Raw genomic sequence first — 20,673 nt, forward strand, 5'->3', positions numbered from 1 at the left:
ACAGAAGAACTCACCAAGGGAACTATTTACCGACACCGCCGATGCAGACTTTTTGGTAGCCCAAGTTGTCGGTAGGGACCCCGGCACAATCACCGACCGTCACCTCAGAAGAAAAAGGAAATGGAACGACAAAAAAGAATAAGAAGAAATAACGGGCCAATCCAAACAATCGGAGAAAGGGGGAATGGAAACGGGCAACGAGGGGGAAGTATAGGGGAGGAAGAAAGCGGAGGGGTGTGGAATCGTCTCGTCGTCGTTAATAATAATAACTAATGTTCATCTGGAGCTGCGGACTACTAGTGTCTGTGCCTCAGGCCAGAGACGGCCGCTAATCCCATTTGGGTCGGGGATATCATCCGGCATGTCGGCCGTCATTCAATGTCACAGGAGACAATACCCGGGCGATCAGCGAATGACAACCCTGTAAAGTAACGCTATTTATGGGGTTGGAATTTAGGGTCTCTGTATTAATCCTATTATAGTCTTACTAGGAAGTGGGAAGAGGGAAGAGAAAAGGGAAAAAAAAAAATAAAAACAAATGTCATGATCTACGGCTGACACTCCCAAAGTCTATTTTACTATCCTTGTTATCTCAACTCTCGCATCGCTGCAAGGAACTAGCCCGCTTCTCCCGTATCATCCACCACATGAATCTTACAAGTATGTGCCATAGCCTCAGCAAGTTTCGAGGTTTCTGCGTGGTCCAATTTGACAATCCCACGAAGATTGAGTTGTTACGAGGCACACACGTGTCACCCTAAGTTCCGTTCGTGTACAGGGTTCGAGAAGGGCACACGGTTCACCGAGCTTATCCTGAAGCAGATATCTTTGAGGAGCTGGTGTGAAATTAGTATAGGACCAAGTTACTGAATTGTGGATCATGGTGACTTGACGGACATCCTATCGGTCCAAGACAGCATTAGCCAACTGTGGTCATCCGTAATGCGATCGCTTTCTTTTGATGTCTGCAAACCAGGCGCAAACCAGGAAAAACCAACAACACAGGTTCGTACTAGATTTGGATCTGAGCTAGTAAAGCAATTCCTTGGTGTTTGCGTTTTGTAACTTGACGGCAACTAGGGCCATTGCGACCCCTTGTGCCTCAAAGTTCGGTCTGGTTCTGCCGACTCTACCGCTCTGCGGCTCTTTGTCTTTCTCCGAAGGTACCGTTGATTTTCGCAGGGTAAGGCTTTGGAGTAGGCTGTTTTTCAAGCATTTGTTAGTAGTAAAAGAATGCGACTGGAAAAGTCATTCCGTAGCATAATAATAGGAAAGAGACGGGAGGGAAGGAATGTAGAGTCGATCGCAGGATGACGATGTTATCAGCGCGGGGTTTTGGAATTGGACGGAGATAATTCCATCTGCGCGGGAACGCATCCACCATTTATACCACCCACCGCAGTGAATTTTAAAGGGTAGACATAAACGAAGATAATATCTCTAGAGTATGCAAACCTCCATATTAGTGATTAGAAAGAGAAAGGAAGATCATTGGGGTCCTGCCTGGATTAGAGGGGAAATTTTGGTGAAATGGTGTGTCGCGTCGAAAGTTTCGCATCGCGAGGAAGAGCGAAAGCGGGGAAGAAGGCGGACCGGACGGCAGCCAATGAAGACTCAGGCATGGCAAGCAATTCGTAGCCCGTAACCGTTCCCGTCACTCACTCAAGTCTTGCTCGCTTTCCGCTTCTCTCGCTCTCCTCACTCGATTTCTCTCTCGCTCGCTCGCTTTTCTCACAAAAAGCTTCCCCCCACCCTTCAGACTATGTAGTCCTCGGCTTTGGTGCGAGCTTGCTGTCGCTGCTTTTGGATCTTCTTATCCTTTTGTCTCAATTGCCAGCTCCTATACCTTTCTTTCACGCACTCTTGCTTTCCCTCTGCATCATTTTTTTCATTCTTGTACGAGTCGCTTTCAACTCCCAGCTCTCCACTCGCGTGCGACAGCTTGCCCACGGGCAGCGTCTGCTCGACATCGCCCTCCGCCGACTCACTATAGCTATACCATCGTGCATCTTTGTATTCTCACGGATATTATACTGTCAGACTAGAATTCCTTATCCCTATCCCACCTTATATACCCGCCGCTTTCCACCATGACTCCTCGTCGCTCCTCTCGTGCCCGTACCTCTCAACCCTCGCCCGCTATTCTTCAACACACGAATTCCTCGAGTTCTTCCGCCTCATTGACTCGTGAGAGAAGTACTCGTTCCCACGCTAAAAATCCGTCCCCTCAGGGGTCGTCGGACCACCGCTCCCAATCCATCGACGATGCCGACGCCTCCAAACTTGACTTCCCACAGACGAGGCAGCGTCAGCGCGCCCGGGGAGACGAAGAAATAGATAAGATTGCTGAGGTGGAGGAAGAGGAGGGTGAAGAAGATGAAGAAGAGGAGGAGGAGATAACCAGGTGCCTCTGCGGCCAACAGGAATACCCAGGCCTTCCCCCTTCTCGTCGGGACCTTCTCGGTCGCAATGGTTTGCAAGGGAGAGTTAAAGATGACCCCATCTTGAATTTCTCTGCGGACTCATCAGACTTAATGTCCGATGATATCGGAAGTATGTTCATTCAATGTGATCAATGTAAGGTTTGGCAACATGGTGGCTGTGTCGGAATCATGGACGAGGCCATGAGCCCCGACGAATATTTCTGTGAAGAATGCCGCAAAGATCTTCACAGAATAAAGAACGAGTCAAATGGGTATGTCTACCACAGTTATTTGATTTTTTACTTTCATCACTTGAAAATATTTTTTCCTCCTTATCCTCGAAGCCTGTTCTTCTCCTGTGGAGAGGTACCATTGGGATATTTTCCGGTTGGATGGTCCACTGGAACATTTGAATTTTCCTCGTTCATTCGATATTTCTTACGTCCCGTTTTTTGGAAGACGCCATTGAGCATCCCAACGTTACGATTAGGGCACTCGCTTACCATCTAACAGGCAATACTCGTCTCAGTACCTCCCAGTCGCCCCGCCCTCCCCTGCTTCCTCCTCCCGAGACTCATCCCGTGATAATTCTAAGCGGGCGAAAGATTCCAAATCGCGACAAAATGATCCGTCTAATCCTAAGCGTCGGTCGACGATGAACAGCCGCGACGCTGCTTATGACGAAGAAGAGCAGATTCGTCGTGCAATCGAGGAAAGCAGGGAAGAAACCAAGCCAGCTTCAGAAGAGATTGCAGCCCGGAGAGGGAAAAGAAGTCGAAGTGATAGCGAAGCGTAAGTAAATATGGGACGGAGTGGGGTAACTCCGCCTGGATCAATGGCAGCTGAGAACGAATTGCTAACGGAGACGCACTCTAGACACAAACAGGCGGCGAAGCGACAGCGCACAAGCTCACCGTCGCCCGGTGCTGTTTCGAATAAACAAAGCAATTCGGTATCCCAGCCGGCATCAGAAGACGAAAAGGCTAAGGCTGCCACAAACGGGACTCGAAGACAGAGAGCTGCATCCCGAAGCCAGCATAATAAGGAAACTAAAGATGCCGAGGAGCTTGAGACCGAACAGCCTGAGGCGACAAACCGTAGAAAAGGAAGGCCAGATCGACGGAAAGGTGACGGTTAGTAGTGCTCCAACTATGGTTTGTCGTGTCTGCGAGGCTAATGCTTGTAAAGGTGCGGACTCTGACCACGAAGCGGTTTCGCCAACAAAACCAGTTGCGACGAATCCAGAACCACCACAACCGAGTCCGGACACAACAGCTCCTGCCCCAGAACCTGCACCTTCCCGTCCATCTACACGAAAGTCTGGTCGACCGCCCGCACGCCGCGGTGGGCGAGTGGGCCGCAATCAATATACTAGAGACCGTGATGTTAATGGCAATGGAGACTCAAGCTTCATGATGAATTCCCCCCGGCGTGGACAGTCCCACGACACCAACGGAGATTCACCTAGAGTGGGTGGAGCCAATGGGACATATTTGAACGGCAGTGAGTCAGGGAAACCTAGCCGACCGCGATATGTGAACCAACGAACTACTATGAATGAAATGAAGAGACGCGTTGCCGCCATTCTGGAGTTCATCTCCCGAATGCAAGTGGAAATGGCCTCCGCTGGTGAGAGTACTACACCTCCGGGGATTAATAGTGACCGGCTTAACGGCATCCTCATGAAGGCTGTGAGTGAGCAGCTTGAGAATGCCATGGCATCGACGGTTAGCGAAGCAGACTCTGGTACAGCTACGACCGATGGAGAAGCTGGAGCCATATCTACAGAAAAGGAATTCAAGGACCTAAGCAGTGTTGAGATGATGGACGTGCTTACACGGCACCTCCTCAAGTGGCAGCAAGAGTATGGGAAATTCGGCGAGAGGTGACAACATCATTCTTACTCTGGGTTCCTCTCTCGTCCTTTCTCATGTGATTCAATTGTTTCTTGGGCAAAAATTTCCACCAGGGATGCTTTTTGATGCGTACGATACCCTGTTCGTCTCTTCTCAACATGTGGATATGTACATTACGGATACTGGAGCAACAGTCTAAACTTGGACCGGTCGCGGCGTTACGTGAAACTTACGGCATTAGTACACTTTTCTGCTTAATATGATTTTTGCTTTGATCCTCTTTACGAAAAACGGCGTTACAGTCACAGTGACTTTGGATATAGTCCATACTGATTATCGATATTGGTTTCTTTCTCGGGTGCGGCGGCGCCTTGCTTCTAGGACGTTTACATTCACTACACGGCCTAGTCATTTCATTTAATTCATGTTGAGAGATAGCTTTGTGTGGTGTTTTTCTCCTGGATTCATATCTTGATCGGAGTCTTTCCTCGGTTCACTACAGCACGGCGGTCTTGGTGTTGGTTGGTTGCATTCATCGCTTGGCTAGCCAGTGGGTTTTACAGTGTCGCCCATCCGGACATTTCTCTTTCCCTTTTCCTTCTCCTTGATGTCTCCATGGACGCGTTGACGTGTTGAAACTGAGATACTTGTAACTTTTTTTCTATGTGAAATATAAATCCTAAGCTTCATTCCATCTCATACAGAAGACGACATTGATCAGAGGAATCGTCATTCTATGTCTGACCCCTTTTGAATAAGGCTATCAGATGGTTCTGTGAGATAAATTCCCAAGAGCTTCGATACTAATCTATTTTCTGTGGCTTTGCTTGAATGTTTTATTGCATTGTCAATTGGGATCTCCAATTTTTCTGGATGGATGAGTTGGCATCTTCAAAGAATAGATTGTTGGGGTGTGCCGGAAAGTATACATAGGGAAACTAGGTACCAATGACCTAGAGAAGAGTAGTTATATTGGAGGTTAAGAGAGTACATTCTACTTGGATGTATGACACAAGGAGAGACAGAGAAAGCGAGGGAGTAATAGAAAACAAAATTGTAATATTGTAATGAAAGCCTATGATGTCTATAGTTAGATTGCTTTCTGGATTAAGGTTGGTGTTTTGCATCTATACCTACAGGTTGTGGTGACAGCACGACCACTCAAGACAAGAAGACTGTGTACGAGGCGTTGAGAACTATCACTGAGCATAGCACTGTCTACGCGTAATAAGACTTATGTATCAAGGGCAACTACAGAGCAAGGTATGCAGAAGACACGCATGGCGAAGGTAAAATTTACATCAACCAATTCGAGTATATTACGTTGCTAGGTACAAAGGCCATCCATCATACAAATTGAAGCAAATTGAAAACGTTGCGAAAATCAAAGGCCACTTCCATCCACCGTCATCCATTGGAGATAGAACATTCAGTCGTGATTGATCGTGCGGATAGATTTCTGTGACGTCAATACCCCTGACCCAACGAAATGAGTTGCGGATAAACTAACCTTAACCAGGTATCGGCTAAACCAAAGTGGGTAAATGATCTACAGACGGGAAGACTGGATAACCTTGTAGTCCACAACGAGCTCGCGACCACCATCGTTGATGACCAGAGCACGGACGCTGCCGTGGCCGTCCTCGAAGGCGTCCTTGATGCGGTTGAACAGGTCGCCCTGGCGCACAACGGGGATGCCCTGCTTGACATCACCGGTCTCGGTCATGGCGACGATCTCGCCATCACGGAGGTCGAGGATGCGGTAGGTCTTGTAGACAGGGCCAATCATGGTCTGGACGACAACCGAGGGAGAGGGGTTGGAGACGAAGCTGGACTCCTCCTGCAGTTGGCTGGTGAAGAGATCAACACCGAGGTAACGGTGCTGGCCAGTCTGGGGCGACACGGAGATACGGATGACCTGGCAGGGACGGCCCTGGAGGATCAAGATGTCGCCGATGCGAATGAAGTTGCAGGGAATGGGCACGGTGTCAGCGTTCTTGCGACCGCCGCTGCGGGGCTCAACAACGCGGATGGCCTGGCGGGAACCACCACGGGAAACTGGACCGCGATCGTCAGCAACGGCGACATCCTGACGGTCATGATCATGATGATGATGATGTTCACCATGATGATGATCATGGTGGTGGAAAGGGTGCATGATGCGGTCGGCAGCGCGTTCCACACCACGACGGAAGGAGTGGTAGTTACCGTTGTCGTCGTAGTATCCCATCTTGCGAGCTGGGGGATGATCAACTACAGTAGTAGTGCTAAGAGTCTGGACTTGGGAAGGAGCGTTGGCTGGCTCGACAGACAAAGGACGTTGGCTTTGAGAAGAGCCGACGTAGGTGTCGAGAGGGGGAGCTTGATAAGCCTGGTCGTACGAGACGTTGAGCTGGGGGCGGGCAGGAGTACGGTCGTACGAGACGGGTGGATGGTTCTCGTAAGACTCTACACCAGAATGCTGATAGCTAGCGTTGGTGTTGTAGACGTCGTAGGTCGGCTGGTTGACACGACGACGATATTCACGCTCAGTGACGTCTAGCTGGTTGGACAACTCCTGGTCGTAAACCTTAGGGGTCTCTTGGTAGCGGACTGATGAGGTAGGTTCACGATAGCTAAAGGCAAGGGAAGTTAGACTAAGATATAAAGAAGAGGGTTGGGGGACGAGGTGATTGGGTGATTATATTGTGGACGAGAGGCTGGGGGAGGGCAAAGTGTTTTGAAAAAGAATATGATCTGTGCCATGATTTGGTTTGTTTTGTTTTGGTGCCACGTAATTAGTTTGGGGGACTAATGGCCTTAGCCCCCCGACCAGCTGAAGCCACTATTGATGTTGTGACACCGCTTGTTGACACTCCCCACTTGGTGTGGAACATCCCCGGTCCCCACCTGTAAGGGTACCAACAAAACAAAACAAAAACAAAAACAAGACGAAAAAAAATACACCGGGGCCGAGGGTAATCGGGGAAGAAAGACCACAACAAAAATACAAGCGAGCTGAAGGCGGATTAACCCGGTTCTCTCCAAATGTGATATTGGAGAAAACCAGGGCCAATTGCAGCTCGCCATCACAAAATCAATAGTCTATGGAGATCGGAGCTCCGAAATTGAGATCAGATGCACAATAGCCGATAAACATACCGTTCACGCGCAAGATCGACCTCGGGATAGGGCTTCTGCTGCTGGAACTGGCCTTGGTGCTGATACTGGTCTTGCTGCTGGAACCGGTCTTCGGTGTAAACCGAGTATTGGTCAGGCTGGGGGGCAGGGGGAGCAGGGGGCGGGACAGGACGAAAGTCGTGCTGGCCGTGTAGATCTACCTCTTCCTTTCCGTAGATACGGGGATCTGGGAGAGGAGCAGAGGTTCGAGTGTCTTCCCGTTCGACGTGCGAAGGACGATCGAGATTGACTTCTCCCTCTACTCTTTCAGGTGCAAGAGTAGGCTCAGGAACAGCGTCACTCCGGTACGACGACGGGAAGACACTGAAGGGAATGGGGACACGAGCGTCAAAGTCCAGATTGGCTGTCCTTTGGCGTCTTTTCTCGAATGCCTTTCGAACTGATACGAACGAAAGGCTAGACAAGAAAAGACTTTTTAAGGGGTAGTCTTTCTCGTGGGGAAAGGAAAGTGGAGGTGAATGAGACGATTATAGATCCGATAGATAGATCTATAAAAGCGGAGATGAATTCCTGATGAGAGGAATGCGAGATAAGCTTAAAGGGTTTTGAGGAATGATGAGGAGGGAGGAGAAGTTGAGGAGATAAAGTATGGATAGGAGAGAAGAGGAGGAGGAGTAGGGAAATAGTTCAGCTAGAAATAATAACAGCATTTGCTAAGTATTCTCATTACATCGTTTTGGTTGTTGTTGACAACACGCGTTTGTTTACGGCGCTTTCCCTGATTTGGGTGGGGGGTGACCAACCTCCCCTCAGCTCACAATCTTATCAATTCAATTGTTATTTCTCTCGCTCTGTATCTCTGACAAAAATTGGCTCATACTCCCTTTCTCCCGAGGTCCATTCCCATCGTATCGTTTGGGAAACCAATACACACATCCAAGTCACTGTCTAATGAAATGTTTCGTATCAAGCACACCCTTCGAACGCAAAGGAACTAAAGAAGCAGTAAAGTTCCTACTATATATATCCAACCTCATCCACTTTTCTCTTTTCCCGGTCCAGTTAGTCCAATCGGCGTTCACCGCAATCTACTCCATATGAGCTTCATCGCCGCTTTCTTCATTGTGAAAGAAAGCTAAGACTCTTCACATGCACTTCTCCGAGTATACGTGGTTTAGTGCGTATCATTTAATTTGTCGCTGGCTGAATGGAAGTGTACCCGAATCACCTTGACCAGCACCCACTTTTTAATCACCATGGCAACCTTCACTTCTTCCGAGGCGAATCGGGCATCTGGATCCCTTGGCACGGAGCTCAAGGTGATCGACGCTGGAAGCGGACGGGTATCGGCTCAAATTCATAATCTTTCGTCCCTTCACAGGCTGAGATGGCATCGAATCTTTTCGCTCAACTCAATTATGGGAGTCTGAGAGTCAATTCTTGTAAATGGACTAGAACCTATGGGGACCGACTCCACCGTCGGCTTGTGCAGCTCCTTTCAACTTCCTGCCTTCGTGGAACTTCTTCATTGGGAGTTGCACTGCTTTACCGCCCGTGTTACCCTCGGCTTTTGGGCTCCACTTAGTCTGCGTCCGAGATCGATCATGATTGCTCCAAATTTACGGCTGCTAGTAGTCCGCACGCCTGCCTCGCTATTTTCCTTGAACCTTGTCTCTCCAACGGACCCCGTGCATTGGCTTATCTTTCTGAAAATATTTTGCCACAATTGCCTGATGAATCATGAATCGCCAGCCACGGGTCTAGCCTTGTCAGCATCGGCTCCCATTCAGGTGGCTGGCTGAGTCCCTCTGGCTGTGCATGTGGGGAGAGTTCATCGTCCCAATCGATCGGAGTGGAGAACACCCGAAAATCTTGCCATAATTGATCAAGTTCCCCATGGTAATCAATTGATCCTCCATCTACAAGTGATGTGGATTTTTGATATTCGGTACTATTGATTCTCAGCTGCGGCCAGAAATACGGTGGATGATGATGATGATGATGATGATGATAATACGGTGTACAGTATGGACATTACTCCGTACAGTCCGCTATATCGAAACCAAAGATGCTAAGTCTCTCACTACCACAATTACAATTCCCCACATGCGATTAACCGAAGCGAACCACGGTAGGTGATCCATCATCCCAAAGGAGAAAAGGAGAGAACCAGAATACGTAAAAAGCTCAGCTAACATTGCCAACGATAGGAGTCAAGTTCTGTTGTAGGTACTTCGTTCCTTCTAGAACCATGTAATGATGATCGCCTCTGAGCTAAGGAACTAGTTGGTTAACTTAATTCTTGGAGGCGTCGCTAGCTTGGAGGTATTAGATAATGTAGGTACGACGCAGCTGGTAGATCGTCCGTCGAGTAGAGCTGATCCTCCCAGGCTGTATACCAACACAATAGGCAGCGCTGTATATGAAACGGCTCTCCAAGTTTGACAGCGATGTGATATACATCAGTCAAACCTATGACTGTACGGAAATAGTATCCAGCATGCCTATAATTGGCGAACACTCTTCACATATGCTGGTCCAGAAGAGGTATAACCCACAACCCCATTAATCCTATTCCGCAGTAGATTCTCCTGGCCACGGACCTCCTGATCCTTCATACCAAAGCCCCATAGTGGCCAAATCGCGATAGTGACAAGCGTGAATGGTAGCGTCACCAGACTCACCATCTAGCAGATCAACCCAGAACGAACTTGTATGAAAGTTAAGTAAGAAGTATATGCCGAAAATGCCGGCGACAAAGCTAAATAGAGATGAGTCCCCGCATTTTTTTGCTGATCTGAGCTAATCTCGCTTATTGCTCAGCCAGCCATTACTGGCACCGCAGTCCAGGTTCCTGGGCCACTAGGGTATTCAGCATGCCCGGATGTTCGAGACCCCGACTCCTCAAATTATCGATGATATTGTCCAGAGTGTGTTCAACTAGCCGCAAGAGATGAGTGCTGAGTAATGAGAGCTGTGGGTATTCGAGTGATGTGAGGTGACTCTGGCGATTTTGTCTCTACGAGAACATCTGCTTGTTATACGGTCACTTGGAGGCGCCGAGGGCTTCTTTATTGCCTTCTCCTGGGTCCGCATGTGTTCCCTTAAAACCAAAATGCTGCATCGCACGGCGTTACCAGCTCGACGACGAACGCTGTATACCAGGCACATGAGTTAGACAGCCTCTTGCTCGTCCTAGTGAAGGACACTTCAGGCTCCACTTTTGCTATAACCTTCGCCTCGGCGCTGGAGAACAGGTCAACGAGCCATACCCGCTGCGTACCGGGTGCAGCATACCACTGTACATACACACGGTCGATTCCGAACGACGCCCACGATTCTACCTATATCGACAAGCACGTCTCTATACCTAGTTGGCAGCTAAGTATAGTGCCCTCTTTAGCCCCACTGTTCTCTTATAGATCGCAAGTAAAAGACCCAAGCCCATCCTTGTGGACAGTGCGGAAGAAAGCGCCTTCGAGGATGGACTCTGCGTCAGCGCGAAGGGTATCACGACAGATGAGGCTGGCTTATAGATATTTTACCGTCCATAGAAGAGATAAAGCAGGGAAGTACATGAGCGTGGTTAGAGATACCTAACACAGTAGATTCGATATCTACACGAGTTTTATACACACCTGTGATGAACGTCCCCTAAACAATACTTACTGACGACCATGGGCTATCCCTCTTCTACCGACCCGCAGCCCAGTGTCTACCACTTATATGAGGAATTATGCGATGTATTATACCTCAGGAATATATACCGTCTTGACTCCTGAACAGTGCCTCACGACCATCCGTTAATATATCGATATTATATCATGAGAGCGTCATTTAAATGTAAATATGGGATGTGTTGATGGCCCTGGGATAGAAGAGGGTTAATTGGTCGAATAAAATTAGAAATATGAATTACTCATCGTGATGGGTTTAAGTTACTCCTAGGCAGCCAGTATAAACTATTGACTTTTGCTCTCTGTATTGAGATAGCAATTAGTCTACCCAAGACAGGGAGTAGACTTATGCATGATTTTAGAGTCAATTGAAGACCTTGACTGATGGTATGTACAAAGACAGCACTATCCCCTTAATTGTTGCCAGTGGTCATTCTAGTGTACGTTATATGGATCATAAGTGGTGATTATGGGTACTGCATAAGTAATTTCATCTTAGAGACCTTGGGGCCACATGTTAAAACAATTATATGTAGAGGTATATCTAGCCAAATCGCTGCCATTGGTTGTTATTGTAAATATGTACTCATTTCTTATTGCCGATTGCAAGCAGGTATATAATAACTATGTAATACATCTATGGCTTGAGAAGCAAGGGAGAGAGAGAGAGATATATATATGTACTCTGGCGGAAGATTAGCGGATAGACAGAACCACTTTCTAGTAATGCCCAAGAATAACTAATCGACCCCTATAAAGTAAGGTGGACATGAGAGCTCTTCACTTTTAATTCTCAGCAAAAGGGATGGTAATGTAAAGTGAACATGCAATTGTATTAGCATTCATGTCATTATCTCTCTCTATGCCCCCAGTTTACCCCTCAACTCCCCCCTAACATGCGGCGAGAAATGATCCCAATGGAGAACAAACGAGAAAAAAAAAGTCACACGAGAGTAATTGATTATAGATTAACAACGAACCCAAAATGTCATTGTATAAATGATACATAGATGTAAGGGATCATAAATGAAGTTAAATCAAATCAAAGGAACCATTCCTGGTATCTGACCGCCGCAGGCCTGGTAGCCAAAGAATGTCATCTCCAACAGGGGTATCAAATGTCAGTATTAGAGTAGTATTGTGCTGTCGAGCAGTCCCGGCCACCGAAAGCGTATAAAAGTAAGCCGTATCTCATTAGTCTCTGTTTCCTTATTCCACCAACTCCTTCTACCTGGAGCCCTCTAGATAGAGATAGCAGGCAAATGTATTATAAATAAATAAACGAGGAAAATATTAAAGCAGATATTCCATAGATATGGTAAGAAGAATAGAATGCATACTCTAAAGCAGACCATGTCTAGTTTCGTAGGCCAAACGCCTTCCGGAGTCGGGGGAATCGCTTCTTTCGACCGGAGGCGAATTCCACGTCTATGGCATCTGTGGCATTGGTACCACCTAGATCGGCTTTCCTGGTGCTAGCATCTACGGCGTTCGACGCCGTGCTGCCATTTCGAAAGGCTTCATCTGCCGTTCGGGGTCGCTCAGAGGAACGCAGAGTCAAGAGCGGAGCACCTGCGTCCGCCTCCTTGCGATCGGAGCGGAGGGGCCAACTATCGCCATTCGAAGATCTGGAGATCCCCCTCCTGAGCCGCCTAGGAGAGGAGGATGGCCTAATATTGTTTGTGGTTATCGTGGTGACAGTGTTTCCCCGAGCACCGTCAAGCAAAGGGTTCTCCCGCACTTGTTCAGGATCTAGAGAATCGTTCCTAGCTTCTGAGCGAGATCGGGAAGTCCCACGCTCCGACGGTGCTTTAGGTTTCCTAATGCTTAAACGATGGAATAAACTGCCTTTGCGTCCACTGGGTTGTCGGAGAAACTCCTCCATTTCTTCCTCGGACATCCCGCGAGATTTAGCCACAGCGGCAAGCGCAGGGTTTCGAGTAGTTCTGACGTCACTTTCTTTCGTCTTTGTAGCCCTAGAAACTAAGCCAGGTCGTTCATTATCGGAGCTATCCTCTAATTCTGTTGAGTCACCATCATGAGCGCCTTGACGTCGGGGTATGCCGCGAACGGGAGGGAGATTATTCACTACGCGTTCTTCATCGTCGCTCGAATCTTCAAACCGACTTTGCCATTTTTTTTGATTTGTACCCTGCTCATCATCTGACTCTGCGAATCGTGACGTGAATAATGCCCCCGAAGGCTTTGGAATCCTGGCCTTCTGCACTTTTCCGGTAGAGAAGAAAGCAGGTTTCTCACGTCGAGGATCGTTCGATCGCAGAGTAGCACGTAGAGCACCAGTACTTGAGCCGGATGAAAGAGGCCGGCTATTGGTAGGTGCCAATTTTGTACTTTGAGGGGAATTAGTCCGGAATGGGCTGTTTGAGTGACCGCGTAGAGTTCGTCGTATCGTATGTGGGGATCCTGTCCGGGGGCGATTTGATCTCTTGAAGCTGCTGGATGAGTCACTACCGTGTGATAGTGGCCTTTGAGGCTCGGAGCCGTTCCAATTAACATATACATCGTCATCAATACTACCTTTCAGCAAGTTTGGGGCCCACGAAGCGGGTCGCTTCTTGATCTGTTCATCGCCAACCTTGTGACGCGGTTGATTGGAAACATTTCCAGACTGTGGTTGTAACGGGCCATGAACAACCGAATTAGTTGCTTCACGCGCAGGGCGACCGCTGGGAGCGTTTACTGAATTAGACCGTCTTACTGTACCCGTAGGGCCAGTGGAGCGGGGGGCATCTCGCACATTCGTCCTACTGTTGGACCGCGTGGGAAACGGCGGGTACGGAGACGAGTATGGAAGCCGTTCATGTGAAGAGTTTGGGGATTCTGGAACCGGTGAGAGGGATATAGTATGTACTAAATTTGCCACGCGAGCAATTTGACAGGTTTGCGGAATGTCAGTCAAGTTCGTAGGTACTTGCTCAATGTTGTGTATGTTGTTATCCGTGGTCTCATTGATTTCCACTGCATCTTTGCGCTGGGTGGACGTAGGCTCATCAACCACAGCATTGATAGAACCAAAACCATCTCCCTCAAGTCCTTCCTCGGCATCACTGTAGATGCTCTCGCCGGATTCGTCCTCATCGCTCACATTGCTCCGAGTCGCATCAACCGCAGGATCGCCTGGAGCTTGCTTCTTGCCTTTTCGCCTAATAGAGTCGTGAATTGTGGGATCAACTTCCAAAGATGACCGTGGAAATCCTCCCGGTACGGTATACCAGTCAAGGCTCGACCGCCCTCTTTCGCCTTCCGGGGTAGCTAGTTGAACTGCAATCCCAGGGACTGCCAAGTTTTCGCTTGTCTCCAGCTTCGCCTCTTGATGTGAGTTTAACGAGGCTGACTGAGCATCCTGTGCAGTTTGCGGCCCTCGATCTGAAACAAAACTATTTTCGCCTAGTCCCTCCATTGGTGCGCCACTCTGAGCTGCCGCCGCAGGTGTAGGTGATACTGTTCGATCTAATTGTGCATGTGGATTGGCGTCTCGTGACTGTGTGTTTGAGATGATAGATCCAATGGCATGGTCACTCGAGAAGGAAATCGGAGACACAGTAGGATCTGAGGAAGTCGTCGATTCATTGTCACTTATATCTTGCCGGGCAGGTTCTTGCTGCTCGCCATCCCTCGCCTTTCGTATGCTCCCAAACGAAGGGAGCTCAGGTCGAGGCTTGAATACTTCATCAAATTCATCCGACCCCACAGTAGCAGATTTCCTTTTACCCATTCCAAACCAACATGTCTTCCCCTTGGGCTTCACAGGAGGCGACTCAAAACCGATATCTTCTAGGGAGGTTGGTGGGCTCGCAGCCACCCCAACAATTTCCGCCTCGTCATCAAAGCTAACCTTAACAGGCTTTCTTCGGAACCCAAGTCTAGAACCCTCATCGGATCCCACAGATGTCCCATCCGAGAGCTCGCTTAGAGCTGGGCCGGGCCGCAGCACTACCCCAGTTCTTCCCTCAGGAGACAGTGAGCATTTTCTCGGATTCTTCATAGCTGATTTGGCGGGAGACACTGACCGGGGAGGAGGTTGGTGCAGATGTTCGCCAACAAGACCCATAACCGAGAGCTGACTGGAGAAGCGAGTCGATCTCCCCGGACTGCTGCTCGGCGGGCGAGCTTGCAGCTGCCGAGATTCCTGTTCAGGACCGATCGAGCTAGTAGACTCTGGTGAGCTGACAATAGAACCCGGTAATGGGTCCTTTAGTTTTTCAGGTGTTGGCGTCCGGACTGTCAACCTGGTCTCGGGCAACGAACGCTCGGCAGGCCCATGCTCGACCCCTTCCGCCGGAGTGTCTGCCTCTGCATGTTCCTCCCCCGGGTAGTCTTCAGGGACAGTCGAAGGTCGTTTCATCAGAACCGGACGTGGCGGCTGTTTATGGTCTGTTTCTGGAAGCTGCTGACTGAACGCAGGAGGATCATGAGGCTGGTGCTGGTCTGGCTGGTCGTATACTGACCGACCACCAGTCTCTCGAGCTGAAGGAGCTTTATATGCCAGGTCTCTAGTATTCTGGTCTCGGGGCGCAGCTAAGCGAGGAGGGGATGGCTGATATGCCGCTTCCTCGCTTCGGGGTACGATCGCTGCTTGTGCTGCGAGGATCGCAGTGTCTACCGGCTGGACACTTCTCCCGGGACTGCCCGAGAGACCCCCCCTTGTCTTCCTCCGCGCAGAAGTATTGGCAGTCTGCAGAGAGGATTTCTGGGTCTTGGGGGAATCAGGAGATGATAATTGGCTAGCTAGGGATGCACAAGCGGAAGTGTCACGTCTGTCTAGGGGCTCAGAAGCCAGGGTCGGGGAATTGGGCCGAGAGTTCATCGGGTAGGAGAAGTTGATCGAATTTCTACTTCCAGCTCTCTGGAGCTCTGGTATCTGGTCCAATTCGTGGCCATGAGCTGGTGGCTGGCTAATAGAGCCTCTGGCAGCCGGGTCGACGCTTACTCCTCGGCCCGATGGCTGCCGCTTCACAGGGGACGTTGGTCGCAAGGACGGCCCGACACTAACTGAGCGCCGATTTGGGGGCGTCCGGGTCGCATATTCCCGGGGGATTGAAGGGATGGGAGGGGCGATGGGAACTGGTCCGGAGCTGGAAACCGGACGACGAGGGGATTGATCCCGGAAGGTCCGATTGCTCATAGAGCTTGAGCTATTGGCTCGACGAAGGGTATTTTGGCTAGAAGGGCGCAGACTACCGGCGATACTAGACTGGGAGGCAACAGAGGCGCGCCGCTGGATCATTCTCTTCGTCTGGACATTTTCCACTGGAGTCGGAGTGGGTGTGAGACTCCGTAAGGCAGCAGCAGCGGCGGCAGATGAAAGACTCGATGAGGACGGTTGAGACTTGAGGAAAGCATGGGAGGCGGCAGACTGGGCCGATTGCGCATTAGATGTCGAAAGGGGCTGCTAGAGATAGACATTGGTATTAGTTTTTCATGGTGTTAGACCAGATCACCATATATTGTAGACCGACCTGATGATGCGACGCGCTCCTCCTTCGTCTCCGGAACATTTTGGCGGAGTAAGACAAAAACCCTAGAACGTGTCGCCGTCAGGCAGACACGCAGGGTTAAGAGTAAGTATTCCGCTCACCCCGGCAAAATGTCTTGTTGGGACCTTTGAATAAAATGCGACTGTTTTGACGGGTTCTGCTTTGTTGACTGAGAAGAGAGGGATGGAACACAAGGAAATAAAAACCAGTGAGTGGAAGAAGTTCGAAGGGTTTGCCAAGCAAGAGCTAAAACAAGGTTAAGAAAGAAGCCAATCCCCCATGGATTCGCTTTAGTTAATCCGTCACTCAGTGAGAATGATGAAGTCAGTGGTCGAAGAAAGAACCACGAGTACCGAGTAAAAGGGAGGCGGAGAGCAAAAAGAAGAAAGTCTGGAACTTGCGTCATGACGGTGGAGTTGCAAATCGGGCAATCAATACGAAATATAACAGGTTAAGGGTTTAAGGTTGTGTTTTTTTTTGGGCCCTGAGTAATTTTAGTTTTGCCTCCTACAGAGTACAGAAACCAACCGCAGGAACCTGAACCTTTTTTATTATTATTGCTGCATACATTAATCAAACAGTATTGCCTCGAGGGAATAAATTTAAACTCTCCGTAAGGGTTGATCTACTTCCTGAAGAATAGCGTTTTTATACATCATATGGGATTTTTCTGGAAGGTATAAAATGGGATACCCCCACTACATGTGATACGTACCGTGTACTAAATAGTCCCTACGAAAAGCGAGTCTATTTGTAAAAAATTCGGCGCTATTCGATTTCGCTAATAAGGAGAAATTCGCTACGGTGTCACTTGGCGACTTGAACAAGAATCTATACAATCAGTATTATAATGCTCGAGAAACAAAAACCTATGGATGGAGTTACTTCATAGCGCCGATGTCTGAAGCTCTGAAGACTCTATAAAGGGTCAATTAGTCTCAATCTAAACTCTCGGACAAGACACTACGGTTCGCTTGCTGCAGATCGCCCCGGCTGCAACGTGCTTCTTAGCTTGAATGTCGACTAAAAAATTACTGATATGGCTTTCAATGTTCAGTATTCTTCTCCCTTTCTAGAACTATCCTGGACTGAGACCTGGTAAGACAGCTGAACTGACTACTCATTGGTGCACAGGATGTTAGGGCTTAGGGCGATTGACGGCTGTATTCAAAATACACAGAGGCGGCTTGAGTCGAGGCCCTTAGCCTTTAGGGGTGGAGATGTGTAGGCACTAGTGGTCTTCTACAGCACACACTCTTGGCCCAGAGATAGTTGGACAAGCAACAAACAGAAACCACAGTGGAAAAAAAAATCAAAAATTTTTTATGACAAGGACGGGATTCGAACCCGCGAAGTTTCCCACTGGTGATTGGTGAAGACCTAAAACCAGCGCCATAACCACTCGGCCACCTTGCCAGGGCATAAGAAGGTACATCCGTTTATTACTCTGTGATGAAAATAAGAATGACCATGTCAAAACTACAAGATCCTCTTTTAAATTGGCAAATCGGAGTATTAGCACCGCCTAACCTTTGACCTACCTTCTGCTACACGTAGACCCCACAATGGTATTTTACTTACCGAGACGAGTCCATCGTCCAACACGGTTGTTAAGTCTGTTGGATCTTTCATTCAGACCGGTTTGGTTCCTATCCAACCAGAACGGTAATACACACTTAATTTTCATCAATCAAAATCTAATTATCCAGGTGTAGGTACAGCACAAATACTAACTGAAAACTATGCGAGACGTTGCCTAACGACAAGGCGCTGCCGGATAGAGTGGAAGAACACCAGACGAACAAAGATATAGTACACTATATGAGTTCAACTAGAAGGGCGGAGGTAGAGAGTTGCTATCCTTATTGGAGGCTTATTTGAAATAGTGATCGCTTGTGCTTGATAGCTACCTTTCCTCACGGATGAAACGAATGAAGGACTTGACTTCGGCCTTAGCATTTAATCCTTTCGCAGAGCAGACCAACGTGGAGACGAAAAGCTGCTGTATCTAGGCCAATTTATTGCCCTGACATGGGAGGCAATCGAGATTTATAGGCTTCAACTGCATCGAAAATTCTGCCCAAGCATTATACAAGTCCATCCGGAATCGTTGATCGGAGACCTGGGCTTCCACATGAAGTCGGACTACTTCTCCCAAAGACGCCAAATTTCGACCTTGTAAGTTCGAAATTACTTGACATAGTTCCTCTTTGACTGGCTGAAAACGGAAGCTCTCTGGAAAATATCTTGATGCCTCAACATGACTAGAATCGGCGATGAGGGTGGTCACCCCGCTTAAGGCCGCTTCCAAGGGTGTGACTCCTAGTGTCTCATAGCGGGAGGGACAGATGAAAACCCCATTATCTTTTGCCAGGTGGAATAAAGCGTGAAGTGATGTTCGAGACAATTTAGATCGGAAAGTTGCATATCGAGCGAACTGTCCGGGTACTTTCTTGCTCAGTTTGTGGAGCTCGGTGCTGTCCATACTGGAACCTCCGGCAATGAAGAGTTGCACAGAGATATTTTGGGACCACAGAGCTACCGCTACATCCACGAGGAGGTCCACATTCTTGAAGTAATCAACCCTGGCAACTGCTGTGAACAGTGTAATCCCGCCGGTGTTGAAGACCTCCGCAATTTCGCTCTCGACATGGTAGTTTGAACTAGAGAGCTGGATGGAAGGACAGACCTCCCTGATTTTCGCAGGGTTCACCCCGTAAGACAAGAGAAGCTTTCCCTGTAAGCGTGAAAGCTGCAGCACGTGTCCGTTCCCCCGATGCTTGAGCAGTTTTATCCCTGCATCCTGCGTTCGTGCTAGGTGCTCCGCCTTGTCTGCATCCCCGTACGCATGCGCTGCCATGGCCTCTGAGAAGATCCCAGAGAAATGCCGATGGAACGGGGCATGATGAGTGACACAGAATGGCAAATCACGGGGATGGTATTCCAGTAGGGTATCTGTCTGATGATAGAGCATGGGAGTCCCTTTTAAGCCAGAGTTTTCCATGAGCGTACTAGCGGCAAGGGAGATGGCCTTCTCCACGCCAGGGGGGTTCATATTAAAATTGAACGCGAGTATTGCACATAGATTGAAGTTGATAACTTGCATTGTTATGGTTGGTTCGTCAATGGTCTCATTCCTTTGGTACAGGATGATGCCACAGAAGATCTCCAAGCTCTTGAATGCCTGTGCAGCGGACATCGATAATGCCTCAGTTCCCACTGTAGCTGCAGATCCATGTTTATTAGAATAATATCTCTTGTTTAGAACTATAATAGCAGGGAGAAGAAGGTTTGAGAACGCTCCGTTAGCGTAAGAATAACGATATAAGTTAGTCTCAGCTGTGGATTGATGCCTTAGACGATATTCAAGTGAGCAAGGCATTTCGAAGCCTTAGTATGTACTCTGTTGCTATATATCGATAGGATATCGTGCATATACAGGTAGGTTGTATTATAGTGACGTTTGAAGCAGGCCCCAACGGGATGGAGCAGACATATACTCAACTTCATAATCTAACTTCGAGTAAGCTTACAAGTTTGCTCTACCATTCGATATTCCTTTCAAGGTTCGAGACACTCGTATTGTCTTAGAACAAAGAAATGGAAGCATTTACGCAAGGCTAGACATGACGTTAGCAGAGGTGCCACAGTTAGCTTTAGGTACATGGCCAATAATGTCCTTGAGCAGCCAGGGACACGGGTGCTTCGCATTGGTAGAGGATGGTTCTAAAGTTATACCACAATGGCAATCATGGGATCATTTTCTAACCAAGTAAGGAAGAACCAATAATTACTTGGTAGAATGGCTGTTTACTAATGATAGCGAGAGTTTTCGTACTTTCCGGTTTCAAAGCATAAATAATATACAATGTTATACAAACATCGCTACTGAGTTTTCAGACACGAGTAACAGGGCTATTACCGAAATTGGGTCTAATATACTGGATGGTAGAACGAGGTTAATGTCGCAAAGAGATATCACTTTGTCACATGTCTCGAGCTTGTGTTAGGAAGGATAATAGTTTGTACTGAATTACAGCCAGGGCACCATTCTACAAGGATAACCCAGAGCCACAGCAATCCAAGCCTCTGGTCGTCT

The 20,673-nt window shown here is 48.4% G+C and overlaps 5 protein-coding genes and 1 non-coding gene across 6 annotated transcripts; 1 reads left to right on the forward strand and 5 right to left on the reverse strand.

Annotated features, from left to right (window-relative positions):
- Positions 1–555: 555 nt before the first annotated feature.
- Positions 556–1,478, reverse strand: BDV27DRAFT_128249 (uncharacterized protein). The gene is made up of 2 exons (XM_032066932.1): positions 898–1,478; positions 556–836 (listed from the first exon to the last, which is right to left on the reverse strand). Exon 1 carries the CDS (start codon positions 1,382–1,384, stop codon positions 1,220–1,222), a length of 165 nt encoding a protein of 54 aa, XP_031927668.1. The 5' UTR covers positions 1,385–1,478; the 3' UTR covers positions 556–836; positions 898–1,219.
- A 231-nt stretch (positions 1,479–1,709) lies between these two features.
- On the forward strand, positions 1,710–4,410 carry BDV27DRAFT_112853 (putative transcriptional regulator (Cti6)). The gene is made up of 4 exons (XM_032064578.1): positions 1,710–2,695; positions 2,937–3,215; positions 3,300–3,556; positions 3,612–4,410. Exons 1-4 carry the CDS (start codon positions 2,091–2,093, stop codon positions 4,310–4,312), a joined length of 1,842 nt encoding a protein of 613 aa, XP_031927669.1. The 5' UTR covers positions 1,710–2,090; the 3' UTR covers positions 4,313–4,410.
- A 1,323-nt stretch (positions 4,411–5,733) lies between these two features.
- Positions 5,734–6,793, reverse strand: hexA (putative Woronin body protein HexA). Its single transcript, XM_032064579.1, has one exon. The coding sequence runs from the start codon at positions 6,507–6,509 to the stop codon at positions 5,829–5,831; it is 681 nt and encodes a 226-aa protein (XP_031927670.1). The 5' UTR covers positions 6,510–6,793; the 3' UTR covers positions 5,734–5,828.
- A 5,466-nt stretch (positions 6,794–12,259) lies between these two features.
- On the reverse strand, positions 12,260–16,928 carry BDV27DRAFT_112947 (uncharacterized protein). The gene is made up of 2 exons (XM_032064580.1): positions 16,557–16,928; positions 12,260–16,489 (listed from the first exon to the last, which is right to left on the reverse strand). The coding sequence occupies exons 1-2, from the start codon at positions 16,593–16,595 to the stop codon at positions 12,434–12,436; spliced, it is 4,095 nt and encodes a 1,364-aa protein (XP_031927671.1). The 5' UTR covers positions 16,596–16,928; the 3' UTR covers positions 12,260–12,433.
- A 972-nt stretch (positions 16,929–17,900) lies between these two features.
- Positions 17,901–17,990, reverse strand: BDV27DRAFT_t113. The gene has a single exon. It is a non-coding gene; the product is annotated as a tRNA-Leu (tRNA).
- A 592-nt stretch (positions 17,991–18,582) lies between these two features.
- BDV27DRAFT_172270 (uncharacterized protein) lies at positions 18,583–19,629 on the reverse strand (the record flags this gene model as incomplete). Its single annotated transcript, XM_032075817.1, has 1 exon — positions 18,583–19,629. The coding sequence occupies one exon, from the start codon at positions 19,627–19,629 to the stop codon at positions 18,583–18,585; it is 1,047 nt and encodes a 348-aa protein (XP_031927672.1).
- Between the last annotated feature and the right edge of the window lie 1,044 nt (positions 19,630–20,673).

Source organism: Aspergillus caelatus (genome assembly GCF_009193585.1).
Source record: "Aspergillus caelatus strain CBS 763.97 unplaced genomic scaffold BDV27scaffold_86, whole genome shotgun sequence".
Taxonomy (NCBI): domain Eukaryota; kingdom Fungi; phylum Ascomycota; class Eurotiomycetes; order Eurotiales; family Aspergillaceae; genus Aspergillus; species Aspergillus caelatus.